Source organism: Patiria miniata, unplaced genomic scaffold, assembly GCF_015706575.1.
Source record: "Patiria miniata isolate m_02_andy unplaced genomic scaffold, ASM1570657v1 HiC_scaffold_24, whole genome shotgun sequence".
Taxonomy (NCBI): domain Eukaryota; kingdom Metazoa; phylum Echinodermata; class Asteroidea; order Valvatida; family Asterinidae; genus Patiria; species Patiria miniata.
Window position 1 is genome coordinate 14,028,534 of NW_024037063.1, and position 26,865 is coordinate 14,055,398.

Below are 26,865 nucleotides of genomic sequence, written 5' to 3' on the forward strand. Positions count from 1 at the left end.
CCCCCCAAAAAAAATACAAAGGGAACCGTCTTTCCATACATGAGGAAAGGGGGCGAGTCTGTTTCAGTGTCAGTATTGATAACTCAGGGGCGGATCTAGCTTTCAGGAAACAGGGGGTTGATATAAAAAGGGGGAGGGGGTTGAGTGAACCCTGCTACATGTACAGGTAAGGTTGTCTGTGGGAATTCCCGGCCTAAACAATTTCACAACAATTTTTGGCCCCATTTTAGTAGTATCATAACATTATTCAGTGGCTGAACGGGGGAGAGCCCCCCCCCCCCCCACACCCAGAGGACCGCCACTGTAACTACATGACTGGCACACTAATTCACACACGGATCCCGGGGAGGGGATCCCGGGGATCCCGGGGAGGGCCCCCCCCCCCCGTCCAAAAAAAAAATGTTTTCATAGAAATCCCCCCCCCCCTTCACACCCCAAAAAATTATACTGGTATAATGTCCGTCTGTTCAAAATACAGACAGAGGCAGCTTAGATAGGGGTATTTGTACACCATTCTTTAATCTTGTGTTAATAATTGTTGAATTTGAACAGCGCCCCCTACTGAAATATGGTACAAGCCCCCCCCCCCACCAGTTTTTGATTTAACGGAGGCCAAATGTCCAGAGAATAAAAACCTGTCTACATTTCGGACTTTTTTGTTGATCAAAAACCTCCCCTGTACAAATTCCTGCATCCGCCCCTTTAAGGCTGTAATTCAAAGTTGATGGTTTCCCTAGAAGGCAAAAAAATGGCAAATGTACATGTATGTATGAATGGCTTCTCAATTAACGTTTCAAGGGTTTTTGTAGTTTTCCACATTAATGACTCAAAGTTTGCCCAAGTACGGTACGTCAATCAATATGTTTACACAGGGTTGGCTGATTTAAATCACGTTGATTTAAATCACTGATTTTAAATCAAACTTTTTTTTTTATAAAAATCACTGATTTAAATCACTTTTTTGTAAAATCTGCAGTTTGACAAAATAAATTTATTGAGTTTCATTTTTATTATTTAAATCAAGTAATTCCAACTAATTACAAAGAGTAAGATGTTGTTAACACATTCAAACACCCCGTACGTACCTGTAGTCCTGTACTTCATCAGCATCGACTAAACTTACCATGCTTACATGTAGGTTTTGCATAATTCAGCAAAATCATTGTTTTGATTAAAGTCAAGATCTGAGTTTAAAGGTTTTGTTCGAACTTTGACTTTTAAAGACAGCACACTCGCTCTAATCTTCCTTGATCTGTTTACAGCAATGTAGTGAATCAACTGTGCTGGTGTAGGCTTACCTGAACCATCTTAAGGTGTATTGATCCATCTTATTCCTAACGTTTCTCCATAAAAATTGACATCGAGATTTATATAATATCTTTTAAAGATCTATAAAGGCCTGATTTCTATATTCGACCTTGTTTGAAGGACCATCAATCAAACACTATAAGTTACACAAGGATCAGTGCTACCGGTTTTGAAATTAGAAGCATTGTTATGAAATATACATGCCCATGGAGAACTTTACTTTTTGTTGTATGTCAATTCAAATGTCATACATGTACCATACATGTAAATCACGTTTTTCATTCAGACCCACACACAATGAATATGTATCTCAGCTGTATACTATGCATTTTTAAAGTGTCTTCAGTAATAATGTACCATTGAACCAATGTGGTAGACTACATGAGTACCTGTAGATGAAATCATGTGATTTTTTTTTATCACTGATTCCATACATTTTTTCCAAAAACATTTATCAATTTATGGAGTTTTGTGGATGATGGGTATTATAGGAACCTGTAAACTCCTTAGTCATGTTAGTGATGGGTGTAAGGGTGCATTGGGAGATTTAGACACATTTTTAGACATATCAATGTTTTGAAAGTTAAAAAAATCAAATAAATCTGATTTAAATCAAAAAAATCTGATTTAAATCAAATAAATCCATTTTTTTTATTTAAAAAAAAATAAATCAAAAAAAAATCGCCAACCCTGTGCTTACATGACAAAGTCATCTATTGTTTATCTTGGTATGACATCCGAGTCAACATTACACATTTTTTCCAAGGTCACATTCATAAAAGTTCTCTGCAAAAGTTACACAACAGCGCAGAAACAAAAAGGGAACAGAGCATTGAAATTAAAAAAATTGATTGGCACTGTTGAACTTGAACTATTGACACTCCTCCCACCTGTCCCTTAGTGGCCCATTTTACTTTTGATTTGTAAAGACATTTTGGAATGCTTTACTGAGACTGTTACTTTTTTGACTCCCAGAAATTTGCTTGAACGGTTTAACACAAATATGTTGAGAGGAGAACCCGTTCTTGGGTGAGACAACATTAATCCTTTGGAGGGTAGATGAAATTAAACCGTTGACAAGTTTTACAACTTCTTCTTGTGGCTGGTAGGCAGAACTGCTGGTGACAATCCTCTCTGAAGGTTTGTCAACAAGAGGAGTAACAGCTTGGAGAGAAGCTAGACTTATTCTACATGCATTTAGTTTATGTTCCAGTTGTTTAGGACCACTGCAGGGCTCATTCTCAGAAGTTACAACACTCAACGTCTTAAAGTAGTCCTGAATCTTTTTTGAAGAAGGTTTAGCACAGGACAGTCTTCTACTTTCCCAGCTTGATGGTGCAGTGATAACTGATTTTGGGTAAGTCACACAGGACTCAGGTAAAACTCTTGGTTTCTTGCTTGACATGCTTCTAATCAAGACCGAGCCATCACTTGGACACTCCGCATCTCCAGATGACTCACTTTGATCTGATTTTCTCTTGCGCTTCTTAGACAAGAAATCTCTTTTCCTTACTGCTGCTCCTGCTGGCACTTCAGTCCATCTGTTCTCTGAGGATGATTGATGGAGTGGTTCAGTTTGCAAAGGTTTCAGTTCACTTGTTACCTCTCTTATTGATGCCTTTGTTTCCTTGATCTGACAATTCACAGTCCTGGTGAGTTGTGGGTGTAGGGTCTGTTGTTCATCAGGCTGACTGTATTCACTCTCAGCCAGTGGTAGTTCTTGGGAATCAACTGTTGTTGACAGCTCCAGAGATTGCACTGCTGTTGTTCCTCCTTCGTCATCCTCGTCCCTGAACACAACACCCGTAGCTGTACGATTGGCCCTGACCAATCTCTGATTCTTTCGCATTTCAGCAAGCAGTTTGAAATTTTGATGAGACTCACCAAGATGAACTGATCCTGAGAGATCAGCGGACATAAACTGCAGTACGCTGCTTGGGATGGTGAACGGTGCACTTGGTGACCTGTCCAACAGATCATCAAAGTTGTGCATATCTGTAACAGAGCGATCATTATTCATGAAACAGGAATCCTTGACGATGGGGATGATGACCCGAGGATGGACCCTTGAGACAAACTGCCGCAGCTCCGGGTATGAGGAGTGATCAGAGTAGGGGATGATGAACACATCCTCCTGATTGACGAACGGTTGGCCATCTAATGTTGAGAACAATCCAGTTGGGATGACAGCGATGGTTGGGGCATCCTCGTTCCACTTGGCCATGTTTTTCTTGTTGATGGCTCTCTGCGGGACGAGCCTCACACACCCGCCATCCTTGTCAGTTGTGAAGACATCAAGGACTTCCAACACTTGAAGCATCCTCATACGCGCTGGACTGACTACCACACGTGTTTTCAGAGCAAGAGCAATATCCAGAAGAAGATCTTCCTTTCCTAGTGTGTAAACTCCAAGGACGACTTCATGCTCTGGGTGCCTAGCAAGGATCTCCAGGATCTTCTGCTTGCATTCTGCGCGGCTTGGAAACCGACATCGCGGATTGTTGAAGGTGTTGTCCAAGTAGAGTTTATCCAAAGGCCTCCCAGGCCCTAGGCACCACTCGGGGAAGGTCGTCGAGTCATAACGGAAGTCACCGGTGTAAAGGATGCGGCCAAAGTAACCTTCAAAGAGGAACATGACTGAGCCGGGGCAGTGACTGGCATCAAACAGTGTCACTGTCATTGACTCTCTTCCTAAATGATCCAACTTGATGATGTGGCTCTGGTTGAGCTCCAGAGGCCTGACCAGGCTCTCTTTGATCTGAAACTTGTCAATGAGCAGCTTGCCAGAGACAGAGGAGCAGTAGATCGGCCATCGCCACGAGGCAGACAGGCCCTGAGTGTGATCGGAGTGCATGTGAGACAGGAAGTAAATGTTGGAGGACGGATTGTTTGCCCTTCTCCACAGATCCACCCTGATTGGTGTGTCCGGAATGAGACAACCATTCATCTTATCGGCTGATTTTCATCTGTGGAGACAAAAAACACAGGTCAAGTAATTAGTAATTAATTGAACGATGTGTGTAATTTCATAGAAATCCTGAAATGCGCCACAAACGGCCATGTTATAAGCAAATTTCAAGAAAATGTGAACCTTTTTTTTATTTATCCATTTCTTTTTTAGTTTTAAACTTCTAGTACTAATTTGTCTACATTTTGTATTCAAGTTAAAAAATACAATCAGGGTGGAGGATCCTGTGTAAAAAAAAAGAGTGACAAGTTAGATTTGAATTTTGTGAAGATTTTCCACTCTCCATATATGTACAAATCTTCACAAACACAACAACCACATCAGAAGTTTTAGATTAATCAAACTTTTTCAAAGCATGGAGAAAAAAAACCGTGATCAACCCAGCAAATTCTAAGCACGGAATAAGAAAGAAAGATTCAGAGCACTTAAGTTACAGTTGAAACACAATTATGAATGGAAGGAAACAAAAATGTTGCAACCTGACACAATTTTTTTTAACACATATCATCTGAATGAAGGTCATTCATTGCAAAACTGATAAGACATGAATCTGGGACTGAGAAATATTTGCAATTTTCATAGGAAATACTTACAAAATGTTCTTGACTCTCCATAGATTTGGTACAATCGCGGAAGTCGCGTCAGGTTGTAATATTTGTTCAAAAAGGAAAATTAGATGAAAAACTAGCGAAAAAATGTTGCAACCTGACCCACTTCTAGTCCGAGTAACTTGGACCCAACTTATCGCCTTTTTTAACATTTGGACATGGTCTGGCGATAGTGGGGTCCAAGCTAATACCGCGACCTGGACAACATCATCCTGTCACTGTCCCAAAAACCAACATTTTCCAACAAAAAACATCAGATTTCACCTTCAAAACGGCCTCCAAATTACTAGATATGCCACCTGAGGTACAAGTAGACATCGATAATTAAGATGGTTGTGCTGAAGTTTACTTACGATCCGGAAAAAAAGTGAAATTTTCCGTTCATTTCGGAGAGCTCCCCTCGCGATCTTGAACACGTTAAATTTCCGATCGTGTTTAATGTTTGAACGACGCGATTTCTTCTACATGCCCAGCGTACATTCGATGGTCCCCGTATCCCGAGTGCGATTCCGTTACCGAGCGCGCGCGATGCATCGATTATGATAATGAGTAGACTGGATCACGTTTGTAAACACATGTGCATTTCAAACGATAATAGGGATTCGGGAACTAGCGCAGCTTTTATGGCGGGTACCAGTTCAAGCTGGTTCTCGATTCCCTTTTACAGTTCGAAATGCACATGTGTTTACAAACGTGATCATTATCATAATCGATGCATCGCGCGCGCTCGGTAACGGAATCGCACTCGGGATACGGGGACCATCGAATGTACGCTGGGCATGTAGAAGAAATCGCGTCGTTCAAACATTAAATACGATCGGAAATTTAACGTGTTCAAGATCGCGAGGGGAGCTCTCCGAAATGAACGGAAAATTTCACTTTTTTCCGGATCGTAAGTAAACTTCAGCACAACCATCTTAATTATCGATGTCTACTTGTACCTCAGGTGGCATATCTAGTAATTTGGAGGCCGTTTTGAAGGTGAAATCTGATGTTTTTTGTTGGAAAATGTTGGTTTTTGGGACAGTGACAGGATGATGTTGTCCAGGTCGCGGTATTAGCTTGGACCCCACTATCGCCAGACCATGTCCAAATGTTAAAAAAGGCGATAAGTTGGGTCCAAGTTACTCGGACTAACCCACTTCCGCGATTGTGTACAAAGTCTATTGAGAGTAAAGACAATTTTCTAAGTATTTCCTAACAAAATTAGAGGAAAGACTGTTGCATCCTGACGCTACTTTCGAAACAGAAAAAAAGACTTTTTTTCAGCTTATTCTTTCATGTGAGCACTGTAAGGAATATGTTGACAAAGTTTTTAGAGAGATTTGTAGGCGAATGTGTGGCCAAGTTAGTGATAGGCAGAATCATCAAATTTCAAAGTTGATTCGATAGTGTAGAATTTACTTTATCGCAAAGAGCTTTCACAATGAATTTAAACAAGGGTCTCCTAGCTTCATAGGGCAAGCAGTTCTAAAATTATTGCAATTTTAAATTGTTTTTTTTTGCCTTAAAACGATGCTCAATTTGGCTGAAATAAATGTGACCACGTCAGTTGATTATGTGTTCAAACGTATGGGAAATTTACACACAAATAACGGCATCGCTGTTTTGGGGAATCCACAACTTTTTTCGCTCATGTAATTTTTACACAAACCAACTTTCTAAGGTCAACTACACCCTGCAATTCTCTTTTATTGATGTTTGGAGCTCGGCGAAAGTACCCCTGTATGTGATATTACATGTCAAACCTTTTCAAAAAAGGCGGTCACAAAAAATTGATTTATGTGTACAAATGTATGGGAAATTTACACACAAATAACGGCATCGCTGTTTTTGGGAATCCATAACTTTTTTTGGCAATGTGATTTTATATGAAACCAAAATTTTTAAGGTCAACTACACCCTGTTATTCTCTTTTATTGATGTTTGGAGCTTGGAGAAAAAGGCGGTCACAAAAAATTAGGTCATTTTGGGCATGAAAATAGCGCCACCAATGTCCCTGGCAGTGGTTCAACCTATTTGTTTGCATGTCACTCCATGCTCAAGCCCTCAACCGATGTGTGACATGTACAAATTCACTAAGTTGGCCACAAATTTACCTACATGGCTACAATTTTACAAATCTCTCTTTAAGACTTTATCAACATATTCCTTAAAGTTCTCACATGAAAGTATAGGACTCTCTCAGGAACAAGATAAGCAAAAAAAAATGGTATTTTTCTGTTTCGAAAGTAGCGTCAGGTTGCTACATTTTTTCCAAATTGGAAATATTTCTCAGACAGTGCCAGATTCAATTCATGTCTTAGGGGCCTATCATCATTTTGCAATGAATGATTGAGATGATAGGCATGTATGAAGAAAAAAGTGGCGTCAGGTTGCAACATTTTTTCCCCCAAAACGAGGCTTATTTCATTCGTACGGTGACCGGCATCTTGGATGCACGCTATAGCGGCTTAGCGGACACTTCATTTGGCACCGGTGTAGCGTGAATATCCGACTCCATGAAATGTGGACTCATTGGTAGTACTGCGCAGGCGTGAGTGCGATACTGTGCTATTTTTAGGATCATTTCGGCAGAGTGACCTGTCACGTGCGAGGGATCAACCAAGGGTCATTCTATAAATTTGGGGTCCAAAGTGTGACATTTTCCCCGTCCCTGTTACCTTGGTACTTTGCAATTTGCCATTCAAGCATCATTAAAAGTGACTTCAAATGATTGTTTATTTGTTGGGTAGGTAGTTTGCTATTCATAATCACTCTTGGAGGATGACTGCATTAAGGAGCGCATCAGAATTATACAATCACAGGACATATGTAACACTAACAGGGACGGGAAAAAAAGTGGACCCCAAATTTATAGAATGACCCAATAGGGAAATAGGGGTCCGATTTTCATAGGAGTCGAATTTTCATGTGACACCGGACTGAGTTTGTGGGGTTTGGCATGGCATGACCTGATGACCTGGCGCGCGCGTCTTCTCTTAATCAATGCAATTTTTTGCAATGAATGATGGGCTAGCGTTCCTAGGCTAGGGCGCAACACCGTGCAAAGGTTGATGGACGTCAAGTCATGCAAGTTGCGGGTGGATATGTTGGTCAAATGTTGTTTTTTTAAAGCCGTCATCATGAAACAACTTACCACAAAAAAGCAATGCGAGAGGTTTTCAAATATTTCTCGATTCGACATTCAAATCTTGATCTCAGCTCCGCCATTTCTGATAATTGATTCAATTTGTGTTCTCTTGGTGGCGCTGTTGATGCGATACGGCCGCGCCGTGATATATGGATGCGATGACGGACATCGATCGACGACAACCGAGCGGTAGAATGGGGCGCTAAATCACTGACAACAAGTGCATTAAACTAAAGTAAGCTCATTCATAGTAATTCATGTTAATCATGTTTTGGCTTACTTAGTGAGTAAATTTTATCAAGATTCGGGCCGAGGTCTGAATAAGATTGCCAAGTAAAAAAAGAGAGATGGGAGGGGTGGGTGGATTCACACTGACTGTGTAGGCCTAGTGTGTATCTGCTTATGGAGGTGTTGTGCGCTTTCTTGCAATTCATGCAAAAGAATGAGCGCGCATTCTTAAGAACGAGCGCGCATTCTTAAAAATGAGCACGCAATCTGAAGAATGAGTGCTCATTCTTAAGATTGCGTGGGAATATAACGTGCGCAAGTTATGAATTTTGCGCAATCTTGTACGGCATAATTATGTTTATGTTGTGCCCATTCTTGAAAATCACGCATTCTCGAGAATGGGCATGCACATTCTCGAGAATGGACGCGCATTCTTAAGAATGAGCGCCCATTCTTAAGAACGAGCACGCGTTCTTAAGAATGAGCGCTCATTCTTAAGATTGGGTGGGAATATCACGTGCACAATTTATGAATTTTGCCCAATCTTAACAAACATTGCACGACATAATTATGTTAAATGAATTGTATAGCGGTTAAAAGGGAATCAATTCATATAAAGAGGAAAGAAAATGTGCTATGCTTCTGTACTCGTATAACTACGATAATTTGAATCAAATTAAACCTGTTATTATTGCTTTTTCTGCCCACTATGGGAAGTTTTGTAATAACGGAGGACTGGGAACTAGTCTGGGAAGTGCTTTGTTTAGGCTAGACAAGTTACAAGTCCCTGCATGTATCATATGCGTGCCACGAAAAAAAACGATGTCCAGAAGCTGCCAAAATTGCTCTTTTGACTAGATAGAATCCAGCTCTGCGACATTATGGTGGGATGTGAACAATAAATTGGTGGCAATTTAAATGGGAAATAGCATTAGCACTATGGGATGTCGCAGTATTCATTCTCATTCTTCACATTCTTCATTCTTATGTCCCCCCCCCCCGCTTTTATTATCCCAAAAATCAGAATTCTTTGCACTAGTATTATTATGTCTCTTATTATTATGTCTCTTATTATTTTCCCGGTCCCCCCCCCCCCATATTAATACGCCTTTACTTATCATATCCACTCTACTTTTCAGCGCCTTGCGTTGCAAAATTATTGAGAATCAGTGAACGAGGATTCAGCTAGACTTGCCAAGCGCAGCCGGTGCTCGGCATCGACAAGACCGTTATCTTGTCGCGCATTCTCGAGAATGTGCGCTCAATCTGGAAGAGTTATTTTTTGCCAAGATTGAGCAAGGATCCAGTTGCACATTCTCAAGAATGTGCACGCCCATTCTCGAGAATGCGTGATTTTCAAGAATGGGCACAACATTTATAATGTTAAATGAAATGTAGGCCCTATAGCGGTTAAAGGGGAAATAATTCATATAACAAGGAAAGAAAATGATCTATGGTTATGTACAGTCGTTTTCCTAGTTCCGGATAGCAAACATCATTCAGGCTGCTTTCGGCTCAACTACTCCACGAATTCAAGTGACACTGGTTTAAAAGTTTACCTTGAGTGATGGAGAGACTACAAAATAATTTCCCAAATTTAAGCTCTTTTTACTGTGACTTACGACGTCAAAAGTACCGATGCCGCTTTTCCTAGTTCCGGATCGGTTCAATCAGTTCCGAATCGATCAAAAACTGATTCGTGCGAAAAAAAAAAATCACGCGAGAAAATCAATTTTTCAGCCAGAACCACCCCAAATCAAGCACATTTTCTGATGAAGTATTATTAAATTTTCCAAAAAAGTTCATTCAAGGGATATTCCAGCGAATTTTCAAAAGAGAATTAACGTAAATAATTGTGAAACTTTTGTCTGCAGAGCAACGGCACGAACTCACGCACGGACTGAAAACCTTGCACACGGCACAGAATACGTCACACAAAATCGATTAACGCGCGTGTAGTTGGGTCGTAAGTGCACGCGCGATCCGGAACTAGGCAAAAGCATACCGTCATTCGTTGGCGAATTTTCAAATATTAGAGACGCTACAAATTATTTTGATTGAACACACATTCGATGGAAGAGTTTATACGACTGTAGTGAATGAAAAAAATATTCGAAACCACACGGTACGAGAGAAATACCGAGGAGAAAATTTATCGTCGATTCGCAGCTCCCATGATTTTCTACAAACGGTCCAAACATGTCAAAGTGCGAGTCGGAAATCTGGCCAAAATTCCTTTTCTCAAAGTTTTATCGAAAAGACCTGTGTGTATCAGGAAGCTTACATTTTCCTTTTCACAATGCACTTCGTCAGAATTTTTTTTATTGGAGACTAGTCCAAAAGAGGTAGGTTTTTATTTGAAGCGATCCGGAACTAGGAAAAATCCGGAACTAGGAAAACGACTGTACTCGTATTACTGCGATAATGTGATTCAAATTAAACCTGTTATTATTTAGCTGGAGTTACCTCAGCCCTTTATTTTATCATTGGGTTATTGTAGTCCGAGTAACTCGGACCCAACTTATCTACTGTTTAACATTCGGACATGGCCTGGCGAGTTTTGCGTAAGTCCTACATATGGTGTAAGTTACGCACTGTTTCGTACAATCAGCTGCAAGTCTTCCAGGCAAAGATTGCCTTGAACATTTCAAACTTGACCGTCTAGCTCCCTTTCTTGTTTTTAGCCTCACCTGCTAACTCCGCCCGTCATACACTAAGCCAGTAGCTAGGCAGGACTCGTCTGGCCGCAATGTCAGCAACAGTCAGCGGGGACGATTCCGCTGTCCGTGAGGGCTTCCTGTGCCCAATCTGCATGCAGGATCTCAACTCGGTCTTCCAGCTGCAGACCCACTTTGAGGAGAATCACACCCACGAGGATAAAGCCGTGCTTCACCATCTCAAGGGTTTCTTAGGTAAATTGCATTTTTATTATAACCCTAACCCTCCCAAATCCTCTAGAATCCACCAGGATGTCGTGGAGGACTTTGTGGGATCGGGGATGTTAGAGGAATAGAGAGAATTTTTTTGTGGGATTTGATGCAACTATAAAGTTTGACATTCACAGAAATTATTTGGCATGACCACACTGAGTTTTCTAAGTTCACTTGATACACTGCCTTAGCTAATTCACTTATTGTCTATTGCTTTGACCTGGGTTCGATTCCTGCCTGGGCCAGTATGTGGATTGGGTTTTCAGTTCCTGCCTGATTCCGTGGGTTTTCCTCAGAATATTTAATTCTGGGGTTTTCCTCCCACATCTAAAAACTGTAATTTCTTCACACTGTCTTCTCTCTGTTGGGCCCCATGGGAGACCAGTGGATTCCGTTGAATAGGCTGCCCAGTTAAAATAAGAAATAAATAACACCCCAATTCAATGTGGTCTGGCAACGCCCGTGTGCATGAGTATTTAAGAAAAATACTAACTTGCAAATGGCTTATTCAGGGAAGGGACGTACAGTACAAAGTAAAGCTAGTTGTCTGGTATCACTATCAACAATGCTATTTCATTCGGACAGTCTGACCTTTCCTGACATTCATTCAACTGAGCAAGTGCAAGGCCCAATTTATTGTCTCTGCTTACCGTTAGTGCAAAATTCCTGCTTACTTTAGCAGAAAATTCCCTGCTTAATACTGTAAGCGTATTTCATGGGTTAGCGAGGAATTTTGGCTTCTGCGCACGCGTACATCCCGTAACTTAAGATTCTGTGCTTACAGGTTATCACAGAATTTTTATTCTAGCGCGGTTGGCACAAAATTGTGATCGTAAGCGCGGAATTTTGTGGTTAGCAGAGCCATGAAATTGGGCCCAGGTATGTTTCCAACAATAGCAATCTTTTTCAAATCTCATTTTTTTGTACTCTTATTCTCTCCAAGGCAAAGCCAAGAAGTTTCTGGGCAAGACAGAGGAGCAACCCGTGGAGCGTGAGGTTGCAGAGGCTGACGAGGATGAAGGTGAGAGAAGTCCTGGGCTGACGACGCCGACATCACGCGTCTGCGGCATCGACGATACGCAGTGGCCCCCACAGGAACTGGGTGAGTGGATGTACAGTGTATGAACACTAAATGAACTCAATTGTAATTCAATCAGGCTTGGTCTGCCCTTTATCAGACCTTATGATTCTTACATTATAATTTATCATTTCCCCAGACTGGGACCGTGAGTGCATAAAAACATGCAAAATTACTACTGACGTTTTTTTACTCACCATTCGGCTAATTAATGCCCACACAACACATACATCAAAATGCTTAAGTTGCAAGCATGTGACCTGCAAAATTTGAGACCTTAAATCCAATTTTAAGGCAAGTTTTTGACAGTTCAAAAACCATCCACGTCATTCTCCATGCTTTAGAAATGGTGGTGTGATTCCCAAGGTATTCTGGGTAGGTGTAGGAAGAGCCTTGCAGCTTACTTGTTTTTTAATCGATGGCCAAATGAACATAGCGCCCTCTGTTAACAAACGAAACATTCTGCATTCACTCAGATCAACAAGAGGGCGCTGTTTTATCTACACGATGAGAATGTTTTAGCTGAGGAGTCTTTTTGCACAATGCATTGCAGTACACATCAACGTGATGTTTCGCGTTTGGATTTCGATAACTCCCTGCAAAATTAGAATTAAACGCTGAATTTTTGGTGATGCAATGCTCACAACAGCAACTTTGCAGGGCAGAAGTTTCGGGGATTATTGAAGAAAGTGTAGTGAGTAAGAAGCTTGCAAATTTGATTCACACTGGTTTTATTATGCAGCACAAACTTTTGCACAATATGGATACCTTAAGTTTTGGGACTCTCATACACAGTATTGAGAGTCCCAAATTTTCGGACTATCATTTCCCCACTCCTGGACAATTTTGTAGACAAGTCTGGTCACAAATTCATAATAAGTCCATCATCAAAACTTGTGACACAACTCTGATTCGGTTTCCCGTCAATATTGCCGCAGGAGCCACGCGTGGTTATTACGAGTACTTCAGAGGGCAGCGTAGCTCACACGTCGACCGCAACACCGTAGAAACAAACAAGCTGCTAATACGCTTGGAGAAACTGGTCAAGTTCAACCACGAGTGCGCCGAACCGTCCAAGCGTAAAGGTAAACGGGCTCAAAGAGGTATGGACAAAAATGTGTATCCTATTGAAAGACGTATTGGAATATGATTGCAAGCACTTCCCATATCTGCACTTCTCTCCAGATATTCTCTTCAAACACATTTCTTTCATCAGCTGATTTTTTTTTAACCAGAAACCCCCCTTCAATATGTCTGATTTGAATAATTTGTAAAAACTTGAATTTACTCGTAACAAAAACTTACATAATGAAGGGCTTGTAATTATTCCAGTAATTCTTTCGTTTTGGTTTTGTTGCCCTCCCCATACACATTTCACTCCATTGCCTTTTCAAATGAAATCAACATTAAGTTGGGTGCGGGGAAGAAGGTCACATGAAAAATGGGTCAAAAGGTCAAATTCATGTTTTTTGGGGTATTGAAATATCATTCATTTGGTATACATTTTGCCTCATGGGGCTACGTCATTCTGACCTAATTAACAGTATACAGAACACGAAAGGAGGTTTTTGTATTATTATTTTTCCCAGCATAATAACATTGGTGTGTAATACTATCGTAGCAAACCATGTTCCCAGTACGCTAACGTTGCACTGAAATGGGTTGGTAAAGCAAAGTTCATTCCTAGCAGAAGGTCGTTATGATTTGACATACCGCTTAAGCGCACATTTAAGGCAGAAGGAGTTCCCGGTGAAAGGTCGTTAGCGTAAAAATGTAAATAATTTAAAATTAAGTCGTATTTTGAAATAAAATGCACAATATTATTCAAATTATTTCACATATTTCAAAATTTCAGGCTTATAGGATTTTTAATTTAGAAACCTTTAAACTGCATATTTCCAAAAGTGAAGTTTGCGTGCCTGGGCTACTAATGTCCTTTTCTTTGGCACAGGACGATTTGATTGAACCCACTTTTTGTATATCGTGTTCCTCAGTTACAGTACAGAACAGGATAGGGACAATACAGTGTGTGTCAGTAGCTTATTGGTTCACAAATTATAAAGCACAATTACATGTCTCAGATTATAAATCATATTGCAACTAGAGCGTGAAAATGGAAGGAAATTCAAATTCTTGATTTCCAATTATTTTGTAATTGACAATAATTCCACCAAGGCTGCTTCAAAACGACTTTTTTCCCCCATAGTCCTTTGATTGTTCAAAAGTGTGATACCATTTGTGGCAACAGTTTTATGGCTATCTTCAAGAGTTTTATGGCTATCTTCAAGAGTTTTTGCCGTACACATTCCTGACATTTATGCAAATCCCTGTGCATGAAGCCCATAGCCTCCCTTGAAACCCCACCCAATCCCATCCCCCAAAACACTGACGGGAGGCACATGGTCCAACATATTGCATGTTAGTCAAAAGCCCGCATCACCAAATTTTAATCATTAGATGCACTTAAATGTTGTAAAGAAAATGTGTATGTACATGTACTTTATTTTAAAAATTACTGGACTTGTGACTGGACTTTATATTATAATTAAAATTTAAATATTCCCATTGACAAAAACATTTGCTTATACATGTCCATCCACAGTCAAAGTATAATTAGTTTGTATTCTGCTTTTAAAAAATCATCGAAGTTTAATACAAAAAGGAATAGCAATTTTATCCAGAAAGACTTAGTATGCTGTGATAAACTTTCAAAAACATTTAGATGCCCTTAAGCCGCGTTGGACTTAATTCCGTAAAAGTTACTGCAAGTGATAACCTTCCATTGTGGTTATTCTACCCTTCGTTTGCACTTGAATTAAATTTGACCTGCAGAAAGTCATTTGTTATGCAAAGCTGACGATGTAATTCTTTTTGATCTATTTGATTTCTTCGTCCTCAGCCTTTGAGAAGACAGTGGTGCCTTGGAAGGAAGATTCCTCCATGAAGTTTTGTCCCTATTGCATGGAGCGTTTCGGTCTGTCCCTGAGACGTCACCACTGTCGCCTGTGTGGCAACATCGCCTGCTTGAAATGTTCAGACTTCCTACCACATGCTTGTAGTGGTAAGTCAGTTTTGCTAAATGGAAAACTATTTGAGTTTTTGACAGTCCGTGACAGAGCCAATTAACCATGATATGTAATTAATGATTCAGAGAAATGATCCAAAACTCCTAGTCTGTAATCTCCCTGACCATTACTAGATGATGGATTTATAAGATTTGAAAAATACATTTTCAGGATTTATTCACTGAGAAATGATCCAAAACTCCTGGTCTGTAATCTCAGTGACCATTACTAGATGATGGATGAATAAGATTTGAAAAATACATCTTCAGGATTTATTCACTGAGCTCATAAAATGAGCTCTGTTATGGACATACATGTAACATAATGCTTGAAGTGCCCGTACCCCTCAATAAACTACTCTCTGCTTCACTTAAACAATACATAGGACCATTCAGAACACCGTTCAGTTGGTGTCAGTGGTAGAAATACCTGATTTGTGTTGAGGGAAAAAGTTGGCTTCAATATTGTAATACCGAGACAATGTGTGTAAAGTTGTAAATAGAAAATGCATTGAATAATTATGAATTAGCCTGGAATATTGCAGTTGAAATTTCAAAGTAGCTACATGTATGCAGTTCACTGAGAGTTTGTTTTCCTTTAAAATTGCATCATATGTCCGCCATTTTGTTTTTACGTTTTAAACAATTTGGAAAGGAGATCCGACGACTCTTTTTTAAATACCAGACGACTATTTACTGTACGCTGACTAAATACATAAAACAGGCGACGAATTGTGCTATAAATACACCTACGACGTGTCGCACTTACGATGTGTTTTGTGAAATGGATCGCAGGACGCGTCGCAGCTGCGACGCATCATAGGGATAGGACGCATCGCAGCGCTGCGATGCATCGTAAGTTGCGAAGAGTTTCATCAAAAATGGGAGCACAGCTGTAATGTTGAAAACAAAATGGATGGTAACTACATCAAAAAGACCACTAGCAAGTGAATGCAGTTACAATCAGAGACCATGGAGCAAATTGGGGGATATTCCAGTTGTTTTATAATAATAATAATAATAACGGAAATTTATACCGCGCCATTATCCGCCATAAATGACGCTCATGGCGCAAACAAAAATTATATCAAATCAGACATAACAAAACAATTAAATTTAACTAAACAAGAATATTCTGAGTGGTCTGAAACAAATAGGTCTTTAGGGCAACTTTAAATTCAGAAAGCGATGAGATGTTGCGAATGGCGAGGGGTAGTTTGTTCCAAAGATGAGGACCTGCGTGAGAAAATGATCGATCACCCCAAGATTTGTGAGTGTGAGGGACAACCAGCAAAGAAGCATCAGAAGATCTCAATCGCCTGGATGGATTATATGGAGTTAATAGGTCTATGTTGTATTCAGGAGCTGAATCATGAAGGCAATGAAAAACAAGCAGTAACAGTTTGTACTTAATCCGGTCAGCAACAGGGAGCCAATGCAGAGACTGCAAAATCGGGGTGATATGGGTTCTAGAGGGTGTCAGGGTCACAATTCGAGCGGCAGAATTTTGGAGTCTTTGTAGGCGAGCAAGTTGGTTACGGGGTAGCTGATACAACAGGGAATTACAAAAATCCAACCGAGATGAAATGAGGGCGTGAACAACTTTCTCTGTTGCTGAGCGGGTTAGATACTTCCGAATTAAACCCAAGTTACGAAGTTGAAATCTGACAGATTTACATGTGTTAGAAACATGATGAGACATTGACATAAGTGAGTCAAAGGTGACTCCCAGATTTCGACAGGTCGCCGACAACTTAACAGGTGAATTTTGGATGTTGATACCATGGACATTGATCTTAGCAAGTTGTGACTTTGACCCAAACATAATAAGTTCAGATTTATCAGTGTTGAGTTTGAGAGAATTAGAACTCATCCATACACTGACATCATTGATGCATGATTCAAGTTTCTGGAGAGTCAGCAAGGCGTCATCTTGATTTGGTGCAAATGACACAAAGAGTTGAACGTCATCAGCATAGCAGTGGTAACTGATATTATGAGATTCCAAGACATGTTTCAGACCACTGAGATAGATGGTAAACAACAATGGCCCGCCGACAGATCCCTGGGGAACTCCATGTTTCAGTTCAACTATATCGGATCTGGCGTTACCAATACATACCAGCTGATGACTGCAGATGTCTGAACTGGTAGTGGAGTAGATGAATCCGGGGTGAAACCAGCGCATATGGTGTCGATCTTGCTAATGAAGAATTGACTGAAAAACTGTGCCAGTGTTTTATCACAGCCATGGGAGGGAAGAGCGGTTGTCTGCTTTCGATTCAGGAGTTTATTGGCGACACTGAAGAGTCGCTTGGAGTCATTGCCACAGTCATGGATGATCTGGTTGTAGTGAGCACGTTTTGACTTGCGTACAAGGGAGATGACATGTTGTCGCTGCTGCCGGTACAATTGACGATCAATCTCTAGCCTGGAAGAGCGCCACTTGCGCTCGAGTCGTTTGCGCTTGCTCCTCTCCTGACCTATTTCATTGTTATACCAAGGAGTACGGACCTTGATAGATGTAGTTCTGGCTGGCGCATATGTATCCAAGAGCTGACCAAGTGTGGCATTGTATTGGTCAACGGCTTCGTAGACAGTAGAAACATCCGACGAAAAGTCATGCTGACGGAGATCGTCAGCAAAGTCCTTCCTGTCAATTGCACTGATGTTCCTCACTGTAATTTGTGTGCGAGTTGGGCATGGCTTGCGAACATGCAGGCGACAGGAAATGGCAGAATGGTCAGAGATGCCTGGCAAAAGTTGGAGGTCTGAAAAAATGTGTTTTTCAGAGGTGCGGGAGATGAAGACGTCTAAGATGTGACCGCGTTCATGGGTTGGCGATTGAATATACTGGGAAAGACTGTGTGCTTTCAGTAAGTCGTTGAACGTCTTTGTATTGGACGCTTCCAGATTGTCAAGGTGAATGTTAAGGTCACCACAAATCACAAGCGGTGCAGGTCTGAAGATATGGTCATCAAGCAAAAGCGTGAACTCATTCAGAAACGAAGAAAATGCCATTTGACCGGACGGTGGTCGGTAAATGATGTAAAAGTCAAGGCTGGTACTATTGGAGGTCGCGGTGGCTGACAAAACCTCAAAACTCAGGTAATCAAAAGACGTGTTGACTGAAATGTCCAGTTCCTTCCGAAAAAGTACGCCAACTCCTCCTCCTCGCTTGCATGCTCTGGGTTTGTGTTTGAATTCATAACCACAAGGAGTTAAGTCGGCTATGGTTGCTTCATCGGATTCAGTTAACCAGGTTTCGCAAATACCCACGATGTCAAAGTTGTTTTCTATGACAAAGTCCTGAAAATCTGTGGATTTGTTGCGAAGAGACCGTGCGTTAAGCATGCAAAAACTAACATGATCGTCAAGGTTGGGGATGATAACTTTGACTAAGTTCTGATGAATAGGGTGGGATCTTGGGGGTTCATCTACAAAATCAGGGTGATAACTTTCAGTGGGGTTAGGACGGCCAACAATCACACGTATTGGCAGGCCATGTTTGCTTTTCCTACGAATACCACCCTTGTAAGCACGTCGAGTACGACGACGAGGTGATGTAGATTTAGTGTTGTGTGTTATGCAGGGTTTCCTGAGAAGTTTAAGATTTGAGATTTCATGGCACACCTCCCTGGATAGTTTGCAACTTTGGGAAGACAAGTCACGGTTAAGACCGAGGAGAAAAGTCCGATCATAGGAACGTAACATGTTGGTCGTCGATGTCGGGCCAGAAGAGGCCATTGTTATATAACAGTACCTTGGTGACAATAGGATAGTCCCCGCAACACCAGCTGAAGATTCACTCAGTTTGTTTTGTAGAGCAGCTGAACTCGATTGTCCATCTTGATGAGCCTGTGTGAGATGAATGTCACGTCTTGTCCAGGACGAGTCAAGCGGATAGTCAATGACAAAAGACGGTTGGTGGCATGGCGTTAACGTTACAGTTCCATACCTCAGGGAATGGCATGATGAAAAATTGCAAATGCAAAATATGCTCCAAATCACAATGATCACAAGAGAATCAGGCAGTACCATGATGATCACCGAGTCTCCAACATTCACATGGTGCCAAAAATGATGAATAAATGTAACAGAAGCATATAGAAATGTGAAAAGAACGGAGAGCAAAAATGTGGAGCTGCCAGACACTAGCGCTACACACAAATCATTATCAAATGATAAATGATAGCCCGAGTCACACAAAATGGTAGGCTTAATTTTTTAAGGTTAGTTTCCAATATCCGGTTTCCGAAATCGTAACCGAATAGTGGAATTCAAACTGAATTAGAAAAACATCCGGATTTAATCCCACCACTACTTGAAATTGTATATTAATTTCTTTTTTATTTATTTATTTTTGTTTAAAGAAAATTTGTTGAAATCAGAGGAGGAATTACTGAGGGATCATCAGAGGGAGCAGGCAAGGAAAGACAAGGGTGCAGAGGGGGGAGATGATGAGGATATGAGTGGGACATTGAGGCTCTGCAAAAACTGCGACCAACTGCTGGTAAGGAGACTACAAGCAGTCCGAGAGAAGGTCATTAAATCCAACCTTGTCTTATTGTACCAGGTAAGAATCTTACATTATATTTCTGCAACAGCACCACTTTGTCACAATATGATGAGATCTGTAAGGCCACAAAAAAAAATGGTTCTGCCTTCGGTTTACCCTACCTACCCTATTTGACAGCCCCGACCCTAATTTTGTTTTGGGAAAAATGAGGAAAAAACCTCGACAGTCATCAATTACTACCTTTTACCCTTGACTACACACGGATACCTCCATATCATCGTACACAATGAAAAATTGCCCCCCCCCCAAAAAACAAATTTCCCTACCTGTAGACCTGTTTTTGGGGCCTAATTATAAACTTAAATTATGGCACTTCACCACATGTTGCCCATGTCCATGTGTTTAGAGTTTTATTATTTTTTTTTTAGTGTTTACATCTCTGTCATATTGCTTATTTGTTTTCAACTGTGACATTAGAGGTACATTTTCAAAAGTTTCTCTCGAATATGGATTTCTGATAACTAACAGTATTTTGTTTTGTCTCAAGTTAGCACATTATGATAAGGCCGAGTAAAAAAAAAAGGTTTCTCGCGCAGCCTTTTGTAAAAAATAAAGGAGGCGGTCCCCTTTTTTTCCTTCAAGATGGCGGATTTTCTAAGATGGCGGATGGATTCTTCCAATTTTATTTCGACTCTGTTGCTGATACAGAATTGTGTGCAAAGGTGTTGTCAACCTTTCTACAAAGCTATGATTTTGTTGGAAACAAATAAAAAGACAATATTGACAAAATTTGAAATATATATTGAAAATGTAGGAATTTAGAAAAAAAAGGAAGGAAAACTCAAGCATGCCCAAAAAGAAGAGGGCAAGGACGAGAAAGTGTTTTTTTTGGGGTTTTATTTGGCAGTATTGATACATTGATGAAATACTTCAACCCATAAACTTTAAATTTTTATGTATTTTTGTATTGATTTTCAATTGACCCCCTTAACCTTTGATAGAAGTTTTAGTGGTATCCTCCTCATCGAAATTGAATCAAAATTCTTCAATCATAACTGTGCAATAATATCCAAGTTGTGTTTCTTTTTTTTCTTTTTTTTACAGAGGCTCACAGAGGTAAAAAATCATGTCATTGCACAATTGTCAGTGTACAATCCCAAAGTGGAATCACTCTTGTAAGTACAAATAAATAATTTATATTTCATCTTGCCATTCTGTGATATACAAATTGGTCCACAGTTTGTAGGGTTTTTCATAGTAGAAGCCATCATTACTATCCTGTCATTGTTACCGCTGTTCTTGTAGCATGCAGGTTCCAGAATTTGACCTTTAGTCCTGTTGGAAGCGAATATATAAACGGAAGTCGATATGTTCACTGATAATGAAGTCAAATATATACAGTACCATGCTGGATAAATATGGACTTTCACCTGACTACAACTGTCCAATAAACTGTATTAGTCATCCTGTCAGTGCGATAAATTCCGAGGAGTTCGGAAACGACAAAATTAAAAGCCGTTTTAAATTCTAAGTGGAATGACCTGAAATAAGTAAATAAGCCAATTGGGTATCTCGATGAAGTTGTCAAGGTCAAAGGTCATTTGGGATAAAACCGCTGATGTGATGGTACGCAATCTTACGCAAACGTTCATTCTGCTCATAAGTAACACGTGAGCATCATGCCCCCGTCTCCCTGCGCGTTTATGCGCCTTCGATGAGCGTTCCCCCGAATGACCTGTGACCCATATCATTGTGCACACATGCGCAGTTGAAATACCAAACTGGCTTATGGTAAAAGTCTTCACATTTTTAATTGCAACAAGAAAAATGTCTTTGAGGAAGATACTTTGGAGATTAAAAGGTCAGTCCTACCTACAGGCCAGTAGGGATGTGCATTGGAACCGGGTACCCGAGTACCCGACTGTTAATGTCAGGAACCGGTTCTAGATTATTGGATTGGGTACCCATAACCAATTTACAAATTGCTTAGTTACTTCACAGACAATGAAAAAGAAAGGTTTTGAGGTCATTTGGAAAACCAAACATATTTGACAATTATGACGATCGTGAAAGCTGCAGTTTCCACTGTGGAGCTATAAAGCTCACTGTTCTTGTATTTTGCTGTATTGATGAGCTGATAAGGTAGTATTATGGTGCAGACCTTTGTGAACAATCTCAACAGCAACTTCTGAGATTTGAATTTTGGCAAGTTTGCTTTGGTTTCTTTAACGGGTACCCGTATTTTTTTCTAATTGTGTACCTGGTTCCTGGACTACCCATAAGTGCACACCCCTACAGGCCTGGTCATCCATCATCAAAAGCGAATTTGCGGCACGTTTGACGTCCCAAAACATGTCTTACGAAATTTGCCTGTGTAAAAATGTGTTCAACTTGTTTGTACAAACTCAGAGCATGAATACTTGTCATGACATCCTGATTTGCATTCATGGTCACTTTCATAAAACGGCATAAACAGGTCTTAAATGTATTAGTTTTAACAAGTTGCAATAGATGTTTGATTGAGTAATACATGTGATTAAATCCTCCTTGTTCTTTGTGTTCAGGTATGGAAGCTCCACCATTAGCCGGGATGTAATGGAGAGAGAACGAACCAAAATATTGAAAAACTTTGATCTTATCGACACTATCAGGTTAGTTTCTGTGTAATGCATGTGCTGTAGTATCTCACAACAGTAAAATAAATCAACTGTTCATTCAGTTGAAAATCATTAACCCTAACACAGGCATGAACTTTTCCTCGGATCCGCTGATTTCCTCTTTTTTTTTGTTTTTTTTGTTTACTTCTCATTACAATTAAAAAAACACTGTACAAAGTCTTGTGTCATGGTCTGGAACTTCCTTGTTTTTTCTAGATTCCCAGTTGCATGCCTGCTAACATGACAGTTTAAGAAACCATCTTACCATCTTTAAACCATCCAAGAAACTTTCGAAAAGCCACTTGTACAGGAACCCAGCAGTAACTTTTTTGGTGTACCTTATCCTTTAAGGAATTCTTCAATACTGCAAAATCCTCTATAATGACCCCCACAAAGATCACGGAGGGTTGGGCTGATCAATTCAAGAAATGGATCATAAACTCTTGATATGTTTTTGTTAAGTTTCTTCTTTCTTGTTTGAATTGTTCAACTTCAGCAAGAACATTTTGGGGCTATCTTCACCCAACTCCATATGTTTTTGTTAAGCTTCTTCTTTCTTGTTTGAATCGTTCAACTTCAGCAAGAAGATTTTGGGGCTATCTGCAACCAACTCCAGTCGTACCCACCAGCGGTTGATTCAGAAGATTCGCACCCACTGCACCCTCTTCCTCCAAGCCAACATGCACACGATGGTCACCCTGCCGACAAAAGAGGAAATTGAGAAACTGAAAGCGGAACGGAGGGCCGCCATCACCCGCCGCATCCAGGAGGAGAAACAGGCCGAGCTCGAGGCCCAGCGACAGGAACGACTCGAAAGACTCGAAAAGGAGAAAAGGGACCTTAAGACCCTGGAGAGCGCCAAAAAGGGCCACGTCCGCATCCCGAGCTGGCCCCTGAATCTCAACAAGAACAAGCAGGATACTTCCCCGACCAAAAGTAGAACGGGCGGAGCCAAGACGCTGGAGGGCGGCTGGAAACCCTCGGCGGTGAGCCAGGCGGAGCTGATGGCATCCTCGGACAATCCCATGATGCAACAGATGAATATCATCAGGAATTACATCAGACAGGCCAAGGAGATGCAGAAAACAGACGAAGTCAAGATGCTGGAGGAGAATCTGAGAGAACTTGAGATGGAGTACGGCAGACAGTCCAGGTTTTAGTACCTTACTTCCAAATCATTGCCTATTGTACCTTGCCTTTTACAGAATTTTCATGAAGGGAGAAAAATACATTTGAGTGCCAGTCACTAACTGCATTTTGTCCATTACGGAATTTTTAAAAACCGTCAATATTGAAGAGGGACTATGTAATTTTGGACTTTATTCATGAGGAAGCCATTTTTCATAAGATGGTATTTTAATTGTATCGGGTCGATGTAAATCAAACTAGGTTTTGCTCTTCACCGACGTGTAAACACTGTACATGTATACTCAGTGTGTTACCTCCCGAGTGAAAGTTGGACAAATCACTCGGGTGGGACTCGAACCCACGACCTCCTGCTTTCTAGTGCAGACGTATTACCATTCGACCACCGAGCCATTTTTGTGGTGTTCCCTGTATTTTATAGATTATAACTGTTGAATGGGATGGTGCCAGACTATTATGCATTCTAGCCTCACTATAATTTTTTTTAATGTGGCTTAAAGCATTAGGGTACGTTTAATCACAAATTTTAAATTATTCATCAGAGCAGACTGGTATTAATTTGTAATGAACTGTTATTTCATTGCTTTCATTTCTCTCCGCCAGCTCCAAAAATGATAATTTTACCTTGCTTTCAATTTAATATGGCCGACTGAAGATTGAGTATGAATGACAGTCAGGTTATTATGACTATATTTCAGTGTGTCCATTTAAGTGCAACTTCAGTTGATATGAACATGAAACCAAATATCAAGTGTTCTTACATTTGCAATCCAATCAGTGTATTACCAATAATCACTAACATTTTTTGTATCGTGGATGTTATACTGAATATTTAAACTTGATTAAAATCACATTACCTATATCACACAACTGAAAATCATGTAATTGATAATTACCAGTTATCTTCAGCTATATTTGTTTTTAATATAACTATTTTACCCTTTACTTGTACAAATGCCATTTTGTTATGGCATATTTATTATTTACTTATTGTTTATGAGCCTTGGAGCTATATACGTGAATCCGGGGACCAGAGTTAGAAGCTAAACTGCGGTGGAGCCACGCTCGCGCACATGCTGCACGTGCTTTTAAAGATGAGGCACGCGTGCATTTTGGTAAATCGATTGGTTGAAGGAGCCCGGAGTGCGTGCGTACTACCTGAGCGTGACTCGCGCGCCTGGTGCCACCGCAGAAAATGGCTGTTGCTGGATTAGTCTATACAAGTGCCTAGGCTTGTAAATTAAACAAAAAAATACACAAAAGGTTGGAGGCCGCCATGTGCCCAAACTCATTCGCAATGTCAGTAAAGATGCATTGGGTTGGTGGATGCAGATGAACATTAGTCTCCTTCACTCCACATTATACATGTTTGCCTATCATGCCTATGGACCAGCGCATTTGCACTGCCTCTTTCCCTCAGTGGCCCTGGTGATGATGGGTAGGGAACACAACGCCACACAGAGTTTAAGAGTACAGTTGAACCCTGATAAGAAGAGTACTGTTAATAAAATATCCTGCTTATAGATCTTTCAAATGACATCACTGCCTACAGATAGTCACGTGCACTGGCATTTTGGGAGTCAAATTTTCGTGATGCGCATCAACTGGGCAGTATTTCAAAGAAATTTCAAGCAAATGTGCGCCTGTTTAGAACATTTTGCACACTGCGCGCAAACATACCTGATGGCTTTGGGACTGAGTACGCAGTTGTGATTTTCCTAAGTCAAGAGGGCATCCTATGAGAGGGGTCTATAACCAGGAATATTTTAGGTCCTAAGTCTTTGTTTTTCTTTGTTTTCTATTACTTTGAGTACAAGGTACCTGTTTTAACAAGGTAATTTGTAAAGTCCTAATGACCTCATCATACATGTATAGGCATTCCACTGTCATGACTGTATACAAGTTTTTCAATGTGAGGTAAGTATCGTGGAATAAGTTAAGAGGAACTGACTATAGTGAAATCTCCATAAGTCAAACTCTGATCAAAATCCATTGCCTTCAGTAGTATAACAATGATATACCACCCTGCATAACTCAAAACTCTACTTAAGTCAAATTTTGAACTTATTAAGATTTCATTGTCCATAGACAGTGCTAGAATGTTTACTCAACTTTCAAAAGTATTGGGAGGTATTCACCATTTCTCCCTTAAAAACAGTAACTAGATACATTACTGAAAACATTCTAATCCTTTTTATAGAGTATTGTTTATGTCAGTTTTATTGAGTTTAAAAAAAAATGATTTTCAAGCTGCAGGATCAAAGTAACCAATAATGTGTCTGTTTAGTTTAAATGTTGTACATGATATTGTTTTAAGTTGTACAATATTTTACTTAAACTGTTCCATATACTGGAGTACTAGCACAAGTCCATGTGTATTGTTAGATCGCCCTCTGTTGACTTTGAAAAGTGTCAGGTAAGACTTTTAGACAAATTTTAGTGGTGTTACTTTGCATTGCATGCCTTTTAGTTTTTGCATTTTTTTTGCTTGCCACAAGTAAGCGTTCAAATATAAAAGAAGTAATGATTTTTCTTTTTTGGAAATTTTGTTGAATGGAGAATCATCAACATTCCAAGGGACTGAACAGTTTCTTATTTAAGTTTTGTACACAAAGAGATTAATCAACTGTGCTATAAAAATATGAAGTTGCTTTTTATTGTATATGAATTTTATAGTGCTTAATACACAAACGTGATTCTGCATTTGTAATAAACTATATGAATAAATGTTTTTGTCTTGTGAAAATTGGAATGATTAGGGCAGCGTTCCACATGTGCAGTATCGGGAGGTTCGCAGTCTTCTCGTACATGCATCTGGGGAAAAAAGAAGACCAGCACAGAGAATCTCAATTTAATTGTTGGGCCAAGATGACATGTGTTTAATATTTGGTACTTAATTTGGAAACCGATGGCAATGCGTCGAATTGCACTGAATCTGATGTTAGATGTCTGATTATTTCAAGTTTGTTTCTTCGCTGCAACATTGTGACATAAATATTGGGGAGTAACGGATCGCCGTTATATCAATTAGCACCCTTTGGTGTCATTACAACTTAGCCTTTCTAAGCTAATTAGGTCACTTACTACCTCGGGACGGTTCAGTAATGGTATCATACCCTTCCAAATACGTGGACCATCAACACAGTTATTGTTCAAGAGCAGATTGCGACAAAAAAACATTTAGCACCTCGGTTAATCCGCGGTTAATGGGCGCTTGCGCAGCGAT

The 26,865-nt window shown here is 40.2% G+C and overlaps 2 protein-coding genes across 3 annotated transcripts; one reads left to right on the forward strand and one right to left on the reverse strand.

Annotated features, from left to right (window-relative positions):
* Positions 1-990: 990 nt before the first annotated feature.
* Positions 991-8,112, reverse strand: LOC119731889 (5' exonuclease Apollo-like). The gene is made up of 2 exons (XM_038205173.1): positions 8,024-8,112; positions 991-4,274 (listed from the first exon to the last, which is right to left on the reverse strand). Exon 2 carries the CDS (start codon positions 4,253-4,255, stop codon positions 2,219-2,221), a length of 2,037 nt encoding a protein of 678 aa, XP_038061101.1. The 5' UTR covers positions 4,256-4,274; positions 8,024-8,112; the 3' UTR covers positions 991-2,218.
* Positions 8,113-8,120: 8 nt separating this feature from the next.
* Positions 8,121-26,370, forward strand: LOC119731890 (rabenosyn-5-like). Of its 2 annotated transcripts, none has more exons than XM_038205174.1 (9): positions 8,121-8,251; positions 10,930-11,157; positions 12,119-12,277; positions 13,192-13,356; positions 15,153-15,314; positions 19,691-19,893; positions 20,941-21,011; positions 22,401-22,487; positions 23,074-26,370. In XM_038205174.1, exons 2-9 carry the CDS (start codon positions 10,995-10,997, stop codon positions 23,651-23,653), a joined length of 1,590 nt encoding a protein of 529 aa, XP_038061102.1. In that variant the 5' UTR covers positions 8,121-8,251; positions 10,930-10,994; the 3' UTR covers positions 23,654-26,370. The 2 variants fall into 2 exon arrangements, with proteins under 2 accessions (XP_038061102.1, XP_038061103.1); XM_038205175.1 differs by having other exon boundaries at positions 13,192-13,338; positions 23,074-24,636.
* Positions 26,371-26,865: the final 495 nt, after the last annotated feature.